The sequence below is a fragment of the Engystomops pustulosus genome, chromosome 10, assembly GCF_040894005.1.
Source record: "Engystomops pustulosus chromosome 10, aEngPut4.maternal, whole genome shotgun sequence".
NCBI lineage: Eukaryota > Metazoa > Chordata > Amphibia > Anura > Leptodactylidae > Engystomops > Engystomops pustulosus.
This window is the reverse complement of record NC_092420.1, coordinates 75,092,962-75,105,017: the sequence shown is the minus strand read 5'-3', so window position 1 is coordinate 75,105,017 and position 12,056 is coordinate 75,092,962. Positions and strand designations below refer to the sequence as shown.

At 44.2% G+C, this 12,056-nt stretch overlaps 1 protein-coding gene and 1 long non-coding RNA gene across 5 annotated transcripts in view; one reads left to right on the top strand and one right to left on the bottom strand.

Annotated features, from left to right (window-relative positions):
• LOC140103517 (uncharacterized) overlaps positions 1-4,653 on the bottom strand; it is a 66,458-nt gene extending 61,805 nt beyond the window's left edge. For both annotated transcript variants that reach the window (XR_011850122.1, XR_011850121.1), the window contains exon 1: positions 4,499-4,653. This is a non-coding gene — a long non-coding RNA (uncharacterized lncRNA). The remainder of the gene's footprint in view (positions 1-4,498) is intronic.
• LOC140103515 (uncharacterized) overlaps positions 1-10,182 on the top strand; it is a 45,555-nt gene extending 35,373 nt beyond the window's left edge. For 2 of the 3 annotated variants that reach the window (XM_072126615.1, XM_072126614.1), the window contains exons 4-5: positions 8,913-8,966; positions 9,279-10,182. In XM_072126615.1, coding sequence (XP_071982716.1) covers positions 8,913-8,966; positions 9,279-9,465 — 241 coding nt within the window. In that variant the 3' untranslated portion in view covers positions 9,466-10,182. Of the gene's footprint in view, positions 1-8,430; positions 8,534-8,912; positions 8,967-9,278 lie in introns of all 3 variants that reach the window. The other variant, XM_072126616.1, reaches the window with a different exon arrangement.
• Positions 10,183-12,056: the final 1,874 nt, after the last annotated feature.

Below are 12,056 nucleotides of genomic sequence, written 5' to 3'. Positions count from 1 at the left end.
TTTCATTTTTGGCAAGTTTTTGGGTTTTTTTTTTACCACGTTCGCCGAGCGGGTCCAATTATGATTAGGATTTATTGTACAGATTGTTACGGACGCGGCGATACCAAATAAGTGGGGTTTTTTCGTGATTTAGTGTTTTTTTATACTTTATTACTTGTGTAAAGGGAAATGTGGTGTTTGGGGGGACTTTCACTTTCTTTTATTATTTATTTTTATTGTAAAAAACGTTTATTTATTTATTTTTACTTTTTTTACAGGTAATGACATCTAAGCTTGAACAAGTGATCTTCTGATCACTTGTTCAAGCTTTTTTACAGGTTACACAGCGCCGACCGCGGCGTGTTAGGGGTTAACACCCGCGATCGGAGGTTAGAGGCGGGTGTCAGCTATAACATATAGCCGACACCCGCAGCTTCTGGCGCCGGCTCCGTTCAGGAGCCGGCGCAAGAAGCTTGACGTAATAGTACTGCATTTTGCGGGAACGCACCTCCCGCGATGCAGTACTATTACGTCAAATGTCGGGAAGGGGTTAAAAAGCATCTGTGAAATGAATGCATTGTTACATGTTGCTGTGCGTTTATTTGGTTTGAAAGCATGGTGAGCATTTAACCCCTTAATGACCGCCCTATCGGGTTTTTACGGCGGTCATTAAGGGTACTTCCTTTCTACGGTGCCACGTCAGAAGAAGATTTCGGGACATCGGGTCAGTATAGTGCCGGTGTCGGGCTGTGATATCACAGCCCAGACCCGGCACTAACACCCGGGATCGGAATAACTCCGATCCCGGGTGTTTAACCCATTACACGCCGGGATCGCCATGACCGCGGCGTGCAAGTGTGTCCCCCGTGGATCGGACCCCCCGGTGTGCTTACCGGGGGATCCGATCCCTCCAGCCTCTGCCCCGGGTCCCGACGAGTGACCCGAGGCTGTCGGCTCCTCTTCTTGCCGGGTCCTGCCTTCCATGCGCGGCATCCTCAGTTACTTACACTATACACTGCAATACAAGTATATTGCAGTGTAAAGGCTTGAATAAGCGATCGGATGATCGCTTATTCAAGCCAAGAAATAGAAAATGTAAAAAAGTTAAAAAAAAAAAAAAAATTTCAATCTTTTTATAATATAATTAAATAAATAAAATAAAAGTCCCATAATCTCCCCAGTAACACATAAAATGCAAATACAGGCGGTCCCCTACTTAAGGACACCCGACTTACAGACAACTCATAGTTACAGACAGACCCCTCTGACCTCTGGTGATCTTTCTGGATGCTTTTCTATAGTCCCAGACTGTAATGATCAGCTGTAAGGTGTCTGTAATGAAGCTTTATTAATAATCCTTGGTCTCATTACAGCAAAAAATGTTTAAACTCCAATTGTCACTTGGGCCCCAATTTTTTTTGTCTGGATCTACAATTATAAAATATACAGTTTCGACTTACATACAAATTCAACTTAAGAACAAACCTCCAGACCCTATCTTGTACGTAACCCGGGGACTGCCTGTACAGTAAATAAAACACAAAAACATACATATTTGGTATCACCGCGTCCGTATTAATCTGTACAATAAATCTAAATCAATATTGAACCCGCTCGGTGAACTACGTAAAAAAAAAAACTCTGAAAACTTCCCATAATATACAATTTTTCATCAAACACCATCACAAAAAATGTTCTAAAAAGTGATCAAAAAAAGTTACGTTCCCTAATATGATACGACTGAAAAGAACAACTGTTTTCGCAAAAAATAAGCCCTCAACCAGATCTGACAACAGAAAAATACAGAAGTTATGGCCCTGAAAAGTTGTCAATAGTAAAAACAATGCGATTTTCTCCAATATTGGTTTTGCTCTGGAAAATTAAGCAAAAATAAGAAAAACTATATAAACACGCGGAGGTAACACCGCAATCGTAGTGAACCAGAGAATAAAGATAAAATATTATTTTTACGTTACGGTGAGCGGGGGAAAAAAAATGCTAACAATCCAAAATAAAAATTGATGATTTTGTTTGTGTCCCCCTTGAAATAGTTAATAAAATCTCAAGAATAAGCTTTAGACTCCCAAAATAAATTATCTATACATTGTATCTCATCCCATAAAAAATAAGCCCTCATATGTTTGTATTACCAAAAAAAATAAAAATGTATAGGTCGTACAATGTGACAATACAAATCTGCTGTGGACGGCGCCTCCATTCATTCTATACTCGGCCGTGTGCCCATACAGAAGTTTACCACCACATATGGGGTATCAGTACACTCGGGAGGAATTGGGCATCAAGCGTTGCAGTGCGTTTCATCATTTAATTTATTCTGAAAATTTCAGTTTTGGCCTAAATGAATGTATTTTCCAAAAAAATTCTATAGTTTCTAATTCGCAAGTCCATATTTTTTAACCCATGTGAAACACTTAAAGGGTTAATGGACTTAATAGAAGTTGTTTTACATACGTTGAGGGGTGAAGTTTCTATAGTGGGGTAATTTATGGGGTTTTACTATTATTTAGGCCTCTCAAAGTCACTTGGAAGCTGAGTTGTCCCTCAAAATGTGAGTTTTGGCAATTTTCATGAAAATAAGAAAAATCGCACCTAAAGTTCTGCACCTCATAACATCCTAGAAAAATGACCGGAAGCATAAAATATCATCCCAACATAAAGCAGACATTCTGTAAATGTTAATTATCAAACTTTTTGGGTAGTTTTACATCTTGTCTGGAAACCAGAACATTTCAAACTTGGAAAATGAAGAATTTTTACAAACTTTTGCCAAATTTTCACTTTTTTTCGGAACGAAATGCAAAACTTATCACTTAAATTTTATAACTAACATGAAGTACAATGTGTCACGAGAAAACAATTCTCAAAATCACCCGGATATGTTAAAGCGTTCCGAAGTTATAACCAATTATCGTGAGACATGTCAGATTTGAAAAATCGAGTCTGGTCATTGAGCTGAAAACTAGTGTCGGTGATAAGGGGTTAAACAGACGTTTTTATACTTCTCACAATAAAAAGAAACAGCTAACCAGCTAACCGCATGTAACATGTAAGAATGTGCTTCAGACACAGGCACTCCTAGGGTGCATTTTAAAATGCATCCAAAAATGGCACTTATGAACACACACTAATTGTCTGGGGATCATTAGGCAGAACGCACACAGTGCACTGCTATCCGGCAGAGCCCACACAGGAGAGAGCACAGTGCGCCGCTATTCGGCAGGGCCCACACGGTGCGCCGCTATCCTGCAGAGAGCACACTGTGCACCGCTATCCAGCAGAGACCACACAGGAGAGAGCACAGTGCGCCGCTATCCGGCAGAGCCCACACGGTGCGCCGCTATCCGGCAGAGCGCACACGGTGCGCCGCTATCCGGCAGAGCGCACACGGTGCGCCGCTATCCGGCAGAGCGCACACGGTGCGCCGCTATCCGGCAGAGCGCACACGGTGCGCCGCTATCCGGCAGAGCGCACACGGTGCGCCGCTATCCGGCAGAGCGCACACGGTGCGCCGCTATCCGGCAGAGCGCACACGGTGCGCCGCTATCCGGCAGAGAGCACACGGTGCGCCGCTATCCGGCAGAGAGCACACTGTGCACCGCTATCCAGCAGAGACCACACAGGAGAGAGCACAGTGCGCCGCTATCCGGCAGAGCCCACACGGTGCACCGCTATCCGGCAGAGCGCACACGGTGCGCCGCTATCCGGCAGAGAGCACACGGTGCGCCGCTATCCGGCAGAGAGCACACGGTGCGCCGCTATCCGGCAGAGAGCACACGGTGCGCCGCTATCCGGCAGAGAGCACACGGTGCGCCGCTATCCGGCAGAGAGCACACGGTGCGCCGCTATCCGGCAGAGAGCACACGGTGCGCCGCTATCCGGCAGAGAGCACACGGTGCGCCGCTATCCGGCAGAGAGCACACGGTGCGCCGCTTTCCGGCAGAGAGCACACGGTGCGCCGCTATCCGGCAGAGAGCACACGGTGCGCCGCTATCCGGCAGAGAGCACACGGTGTGCCGCTATCCGGCAGAGAGCACACGGTGCGCCGCTATCCGGCAGAGAGCACACGGTGCACCGCTATCCGGCAGAGCCCACACAGTGCGCCGCTATCCGGCAGAGAGCACACAGTGCACCGCTATCCGGCAGAGAGCACACAGTGCAGTGTATATATTACATCACAACAAGCACAGCACATATATGACATTATGCCCAAAAGTAATACAAAAGTGATAAAAATATCAATGTGTAAAGCCAAATCTGGTGCAGCAAAAATAAATTATCCACTTCTGTTGCTGCTAAGTATATAAAAGCTTTAGTGCATGTAACACTCCTGCTTGACTCAGAGCTCACACATTCCCCTCTCCAATAACAGCACCCACTCCCCACAGAGAACCACTGCACCCTGTCACATCTACACCAACCCCACTAACACTACACAAGCCTCATGTACCCCTCTGACACCACACTCACTCCCCATCCCCCACTGACACCCCTCACTTACCTCAGCTTATTAATGTCTTCCCTCCTCCCTGTCTCTCTCGTGGGAGCAGCCATGTTGTTGGGGCGGGGCTTCATACTGTGGGCGGGGTTTCGTGCTGTGGGGGCGGGGTTATGTCTCTACCTCTGCAGCTCTAAAGTTGGAAGATGCTGCGGGGGAAGGCTGACAGTAGGGAAGAGGAACAAGTCCCACTGCAGACCCACCACAAAATAACACAACCACTTACCTCCCGGCAGCCATCTCTTTCCTTCACACTCCCTCCTACGCGGTGACGTCATGAGGTCACCATCCCGGGTTTACGTTATAAAGCAGCAGCAGCGCTTGCAGGGGGGAGTTATTGCTGCGCTGCCTTTATAATGAGAGGTGCCGGTGCCTAGCGGTACCCGAACATTTATTAGTGCTCCATGCGCCTGTTCTGGCCACACGGAGTACTACAATGACGGGTCTTGCGCTGCGGTGGGGGGGTCCCCGGATTGAGACCCCATTTCTTAGCGCTCTGACCAGAGTCCACATGGCAGTGTGCCAGTACAGGCCCCTCCCACCACCGGGCCTGGTCGTGGTCGCAGATTGTTACGCCCCTGCTTATGATGAATCTTCCCAGTGAATAATGTGCAGCGGAGAAGTGTCTAGTTCTGCTCTACACTGGTCTAGAATACATCAGAATACATTGGGGCACATTTACTTACCCGGTCCAGTCGCGATCCAGCGGCGGGTTCTCCGGCGCTGATTCGAGTTCTGCCGGGATTCACTAAGGTCCGTGCGCCGATATTCACCAGGTGTCGCTGCTGCGCCGAGGTCCGCCGGAGTTCACCTGCTTTTTTCTGGTGTATGTGAGTGCTTGATCTTGCGACACAAATGGCTTTTTAAATTCCGCGTTTTTTCCGAATCCTTCGTGTTGGCCGGCCACGCCCCCCGATTTCTGTCGCGTGAAAGTCGGCGCGATTGCGCCAAAAATCAATCGCGTGCGCCACAATCCGTGAAATACAGCGCAAAGCGGAAATATTCGGGAAAAACCCGACGGATTCGCGGCTGCGGACCCTTAGTAAATGTGCCCCATTGTTTCCGTGTGGCCTAAAGATACACATTTCATAGCAGCATGTAGCTTTGGTGGAGATGGGGGCCACACTAAGAGGGGGTGGTGAGAGGGGCTAAAAATGAGGGGCAGATGAAGAGGGCCACACTGTGAGGGGGGAAATCATAAGAGGGGACTAACTGTAAGGAAGAGATGATAGGGGCAAACAAAATGAGGGGGAGATGAGAGGGGCCCACAAAATGCGGAGGGGATAAAAAGGGCCCACAAAATTAGAGGGCCCCACAAAATGAGGGGGAGCTGAGAAGTACCATAGTATGATGGGAAGATGAACAGCCACAATGAAGGGGAGATGAGGAGTCACAATATGAGGGTAGATGAAGGGCTACAATATGAGGGGGAGATGAGGGACCACTATATGAGGGGCACCTGAGAAGGACCATACTATGACGGGGAGATGAACGGCTGCAATATGAGGGAGAGATAAAGGACATCATTTGAGAGTGTGATGCTTGGCCACAATATGAGGGGGAAATGAGGGGTCAGAATATGAGGGGACACAATATGAGGGGGAGCTGAGAAGAACCATACTATGATGGGGAAATGAATGGCTGAAATATGAGGGGGAGATGAGGGGCCACAATATGAGGGGAAGATGAGGTGCCACAAAATGAGGGGGAGATGAAGGACTCCAATATGAGGGGGGGGTCTAATGCTGGACTTTAAGGCCTTCTTCACAAGATATGACTGAATAGTACATCTAGTATATCTCCTCCCTGAACGAAGATGTGTTTAGAGCTAAACCTCTGTGTTCAGTAAATAGCAACATGTTTTTACAAGTTAAAAACTAAAAGACACCTGTCATCAGGTCTGTGTCACTATATCTGTCACCACTACCCGCTGGAGCAGCTCACAAGGATCTCATCCCAGCCTTTATATTGTCAATTCATACAATAATGATTCTAAAATCATCTTTTCTTTATTATGTAAATGAGGCTGGTCACATGGTCAGAGGCAGTGATGTCACCCGTGTTACCCCTCCCCTCTCCTCCCCCTGCTCATGTCTGTGTGTAATGTATAGTAAAGCACTGCTAGTGTCTGTGCTGTATCTGCTGACATGCTGCATCCTCCTAATACACAGAGACACAGACATCAGCTACACAAGTACCTGGCATGTTCTGCTATAACATGGCTGCCTGGAGCTCTTGTATCTCTCCTATACACACACAGGCTGCAAGTGGGGGCAGGACCAGGAAGCACATGGAGCAGCCATTACACCATTATACAGGCTGTCAGTCATATGTATAGGAGTATCTCATACACACAGCCTGCAAGGGGCACCAGCACCAAAAAGCACATGGAAGAGCCATTACACCATTATACCTCACATCATTATACAGGTGAGAGACACAGACATTAGCTACACAAGTACCTGATGTGTTCTGCTATAACATGGCTGCCTGGAGCTCTTGTATCTCTCCTATACACACACAGGCTGCAAGGTGCGCCAGGACCAGGAAGCACATGGAGGAGCCATTACACCTTATACCTCACACCATTATACAGGATGTCAGTCAAGCACTGGGGGTGTGGCTGTGCCTCCCACTCATGAATAAGCCGGACAGCTTGAATATGATGATGACTCATTGGACATCTGACGGGTCATTTGCATACAGCTTTAGGACCTCATTGCCTAAAGGGATATTCTCGTCTGGGCATTAACATTCAGTTTGATTAATCCGCCATATATATACATTTATTCAATTAGATGTTATTACAAATTTTTTACCTGGGTGAAGATAATTTCTACTGAATGTAGTCATATGTCCCTTAGAAACAAGACTTTGTCCTTGGATACAGCCCCCTCTGCGGGAGGGATCGTCCAAAAAAACAAAAGGTTTTTGTATATGAAATGTCCAGGAGTTACTGCATATCCTACAGCCGTCCTGTGGTAATGACCGCTGAATCCTGGTGGCCAGACAGTACTGAATAATACATGTCTGGCTACCGCTGCCAGAGTGCGGGGCGGTCGTATCCGAGGAAGCTATCTGGTTTCTAAGGGACAACACATCCAATTTAAGAAATGTTTACATGTGGTAAATGAATTTAATTAAATGTGACTGCCCAGATGGGAATACCCCTTTAGGTTTCCAGGCATGTAGAGGGACAATGAAGGGATAGAGGCAATTGTCTCTAATGGCAGTTTATGAAAATATATTTAGATTAGGGGGTTATTTGTCTGACAGGTTCTCTTTAATGTGTTGGTCTTTAGACCAGTGTAATGTAGAACTAGACAGATCTCTGCTGCACCAGATTATCAGAAGTGTCTGAGAGCAGAACCTTTCTAGTTGGGAGCCAATCAGAGCTCAGCTTTCATTTCCCCACATCTATATATAAAGTCAAAGCTGAGCTCTGATTGGTTGCCATGAGCAATTAGAACATTTCTAGTACTAGACACTTCTAATAAATCTCTCCAGTGAATAATCTGCAGCGGAGAAGTGTCTACTTCTTCTCTACACTGGTCTAGAGACTGAGGGGCAGATTTATCTTAGTCTGATTCGCCTTATTGGTCGTATTTAAGTGACTCTTTAAAGGGGTTTTCCCACTAAGAAAAGTTAGGCCCTATCCACGGGACTATAGGGCCCCTATTTTCTCCGTCAGATCAATGAAGCAGCCGGCCGTGCATGACCAATCTGCTCCATTATTCTCTATGGAGCTGACGGAGATCAGTGAGCGCAGCGCTCAGCAATTTTCACAGCACTGAGTATATTAATATGTAGAGAAACCTAAACATCTCCCAGCAGACGCTTTATATATCCCATAATGTTTAAGATAATATACAAGGAAAGATCCATTAATATATTATCTCTACTGAAAATAGTGTCATGTTCCTTTAAATATTCAGCTGCATCTGTCACCATAGCAACAGTATGAACAAACAGCCAATAGGATTGCAGTGTTTAGTTTTGAACCAGGAAAAAAAATCAGTTATCTTCAGTCTGTTACAGGTCAGTGGCGGATGGGTAATGTATTATTGTGGGGGGTTATAGGGGACCCCACGTTATCCTCCCCCCCCCAAATATTCAATACTGTATAGTTATAGTTAGGGCCCACAGGGAACCCCAACCCCTGTAGATAGTACAATCCCCAAAATGACAGGGGCAGTAGGCCGGACCCGTCCATCAGCGCCCCCCAGTGGCCAGTGCTGCTCATGTCACTGCCGTTATGTCAGTTTCCCTTGTGTTGTGTTATTTTATGGCGGCCGCTGATAGACGAGTCCAGTTCTCTGCCCCAATATCAGCCGCAGGGGTCACTATACAAGACAAGGGGAAACGTCTCCTTTTACCGAACCTAGTATTAACAGGAATTTTTATTTTGTTTTTGGAGACAAAGAGAGAAGATAGAGAATGGACGCTGGATATTCCCCCGACTATGGATCCTGTAAGTAGACTGCCAGTGACTTTGTTAGGATAATAATATCAGGTTGGTGGGTAATGAACACTGAGCTCCACCACAGATCAGCTGATAACCAGAAAGCAGACAGCGCCATTCTCTGTGTAGTGGCTGAGCTGAGTCACTGCAGTTTGGCTGCTCTGAGCACTACATAGAGAACGGCGCTGTCTGTTCCCTCCTCTGTATATCAGCTGATCTGTGGGGGTGCTGGGTGTAAGACCCCATCAGCCTAATATTGAGGACCTCTTCTATGGAGATGTTATCAGTCTAATAATTGATATTGTTTTGCTTCCTCTTCAGTCTACGCCAGTATCCCTCCGGAAGAGCTTCTGAGACGTCTGGCCTTCTGCGCAGGACTCCTTCCATCTCCGCTGTTCAAGATGGAGCGCCTGATGCCGACCAACCCTGCAGCCCAGCAGCAATTCCTCCGAAAAGAAGAGGAAGAACCTCCCAGAGCAAGAGCCATGGACAGGACTCTGTTACTTAGAGCGGCCATGGTCAGAGAGCTCTGCGCTGACTCCGATGAGGAAGAAGAGCGGCCATCCTTCATCAAGCCACAGATGAAGAAGAGGGAAAGGGAGGAAGACTCTGAAGAGGAAGCAGAGCCCCCAAGACGACGCAGGATGAGGCAGCGCAGCACCTGCCGATTTCCACTCAGCCACCAGAGAAGATCCTGGCTGAAGATCCTGCTCCCAGGCAGCCACTACCTCATCAGCGCAAGACGGCTGCTGTAAGTATATTGGTGATTATATAGTAATAATGATAATATAGTAATAAAAAAGTATTAATAATATAGTCATAATAATAGTAATAATATAGTTAAAAATATTTACTAGTAATGTTATAGTAATACTAATAGTAGTAATATAGTTATACAATATATAGTAGTAATGTTATATCAGTAATAATAGTAGTAATATAGTTATACAATACATACTAGTAATGTTATAGTAATAATACTAATAGTAGTAATATAGTTAAACAATACATACTAGTAATGTTATAGTAATAGTAATAGTAGTAATATAGTTATACAATACATACTAGTGATGTTATAGCAGTAATAATAGTAGTAATATAGTTAGAAAATATATAAAGAAAAGCTGGTGGAGCGGCACCGTGTAAGGATAGTAGGGTGCAGGTCTTCGCCAGGAGTCATACAAACCCTGCTGGTAGTAGCAGAGATCAATGGATGAAGCAGCACTCCGAAAAAATAAAGTGAAAACTTTTTATTCCACCGTGGATGCATCCACGGTGGAATAAAAAGTTTTCACTTTATTTTTTCGGAGTGCTGCTTCATCCATTGATCTCTGTTATAAAATATATAGTAGTAAGTTATAGTAATAATAGTAGTAATATAGTTAAACAATATTTACTAGTAATCTTATAGTAATAGTAATAGTAGTTATATAGTTATAAAATACATACTAGTAATGTTATAGTAATAATAATGTAGTCATAGTAATAAGACAATAGTCATAATGATAGTAATATAACAAAAAAAAAGAAAAAAATATAGTAATTAAAAACCTTATCCAGTAATAATATATTACAACTTAATAATATTAACAATGTAGTCATAATAATAATGATAATAATAATAATAATATAGTGACAAAAAAAGAAAAAAAAGAAAAAAAATAGTTATGATAATAGTAATATTATAGTAATAGAAAATAGTCATAGTATAAGTAATTATATAGAATTATACATATATCATTAGAAAACATAGTAATAATAAAATAGTAAAATTATAGTAGAAAAATAAGAAAAAATATAGTAACAACTATAGTAATAATAGTGATAACAGTAATTATTTCGTAATAATAATAATCTATTCATAGTATTGATTAAATAAGAGTAGGTTTGTAATAAAACATATAGCCTGCGCCTGTATCTGGCTCAGACCCGCTCCACAGTCCAGCACTGCCCCCTCCTCATCCTAGTGGTGTAGAGGGGGCATTATCTATCATTTCGGGCTCTGCTTTGTCACGGCTTGTACACTGGGATTCAGGTGTAAAAGTTGTGATAAATTCCCCCCAATGTATATTATATTATAATATAATCACATTAGTAATAATAACACATCTGATCCAGGGATTCAGAACCGATCGCCGTTTCCAGGGGTCAAGAAGGAATTTTTCCCTGTGTCACAAGATTGTGTCCAGGTTTTTTGCCTTCTTCCGGATCAGAATGTTTAGGTTTAAGGTTTTATTTTAAACTTATAACATAGAACAATATAGAGCAGTAATAGCAGTGTAATAGTTGTAGTAATTGTTATAGTAATTATAATTGCTGTAGTATAGTCGTGATCCAGGGTTTCAGAACCGATCGCCTTTTCCCGGGGTCAAGAAGGAATTTTTGCCTGAGACTGGAAATTCTGTCCAGGTTTTTTGCCTTCTTCTGGATCAAGGACTTTAAAAATAGGGAACAATAAAAATGATATTAGAAATCTCACCGTGTGTCCTCTTCATTTCTTGTTTTAGTATAAGAGAAAATAATGTAAAGGCTCTTCCCGCAGTTCTGACCATATGACGCTACAGTCAGTGTTAGACGCAGTTCACATCTCTGTTGGGTCATCAGTTATTTGGATCAGTTATGTTGATCCAGAAGCAGAAGTGGCTGAACACACAGAACAGGAGCAAGTCTTTCCCTTATACCTTCATATTGTCACGGGAAAGAGTTGCATCTGTTCTGTGCATGTGACCGCTCCTGCTATTGGCTCTCAATAACTGATGCAAATAACTACAGATTGGTCTAAATAATAAAACTGGGCCTAAGGTATTATCCCTGGAGAGCGGTGTAGCCATATGCTTGTGTTTCTTGTTAGTAGCAACAGGACTGTGATACATGGATTTATATTCCAGGATTGTAGCTGGACTTGGAGCACTAGAGTGCACTGGGGTGTGAGACGTCTTCACTAAACACATCACAGCCCTTTTACCTTCCCTGCGTAAGAGTAGAAGTGGGATTCTGGTCAGATATTACAGCACAGGGGGCAGCAGTCTGAATGCAGATATAACACAGGAATGTGAGGACACTCCCCTGGGACTCCAAGTCCAGCTACAATACAGGACT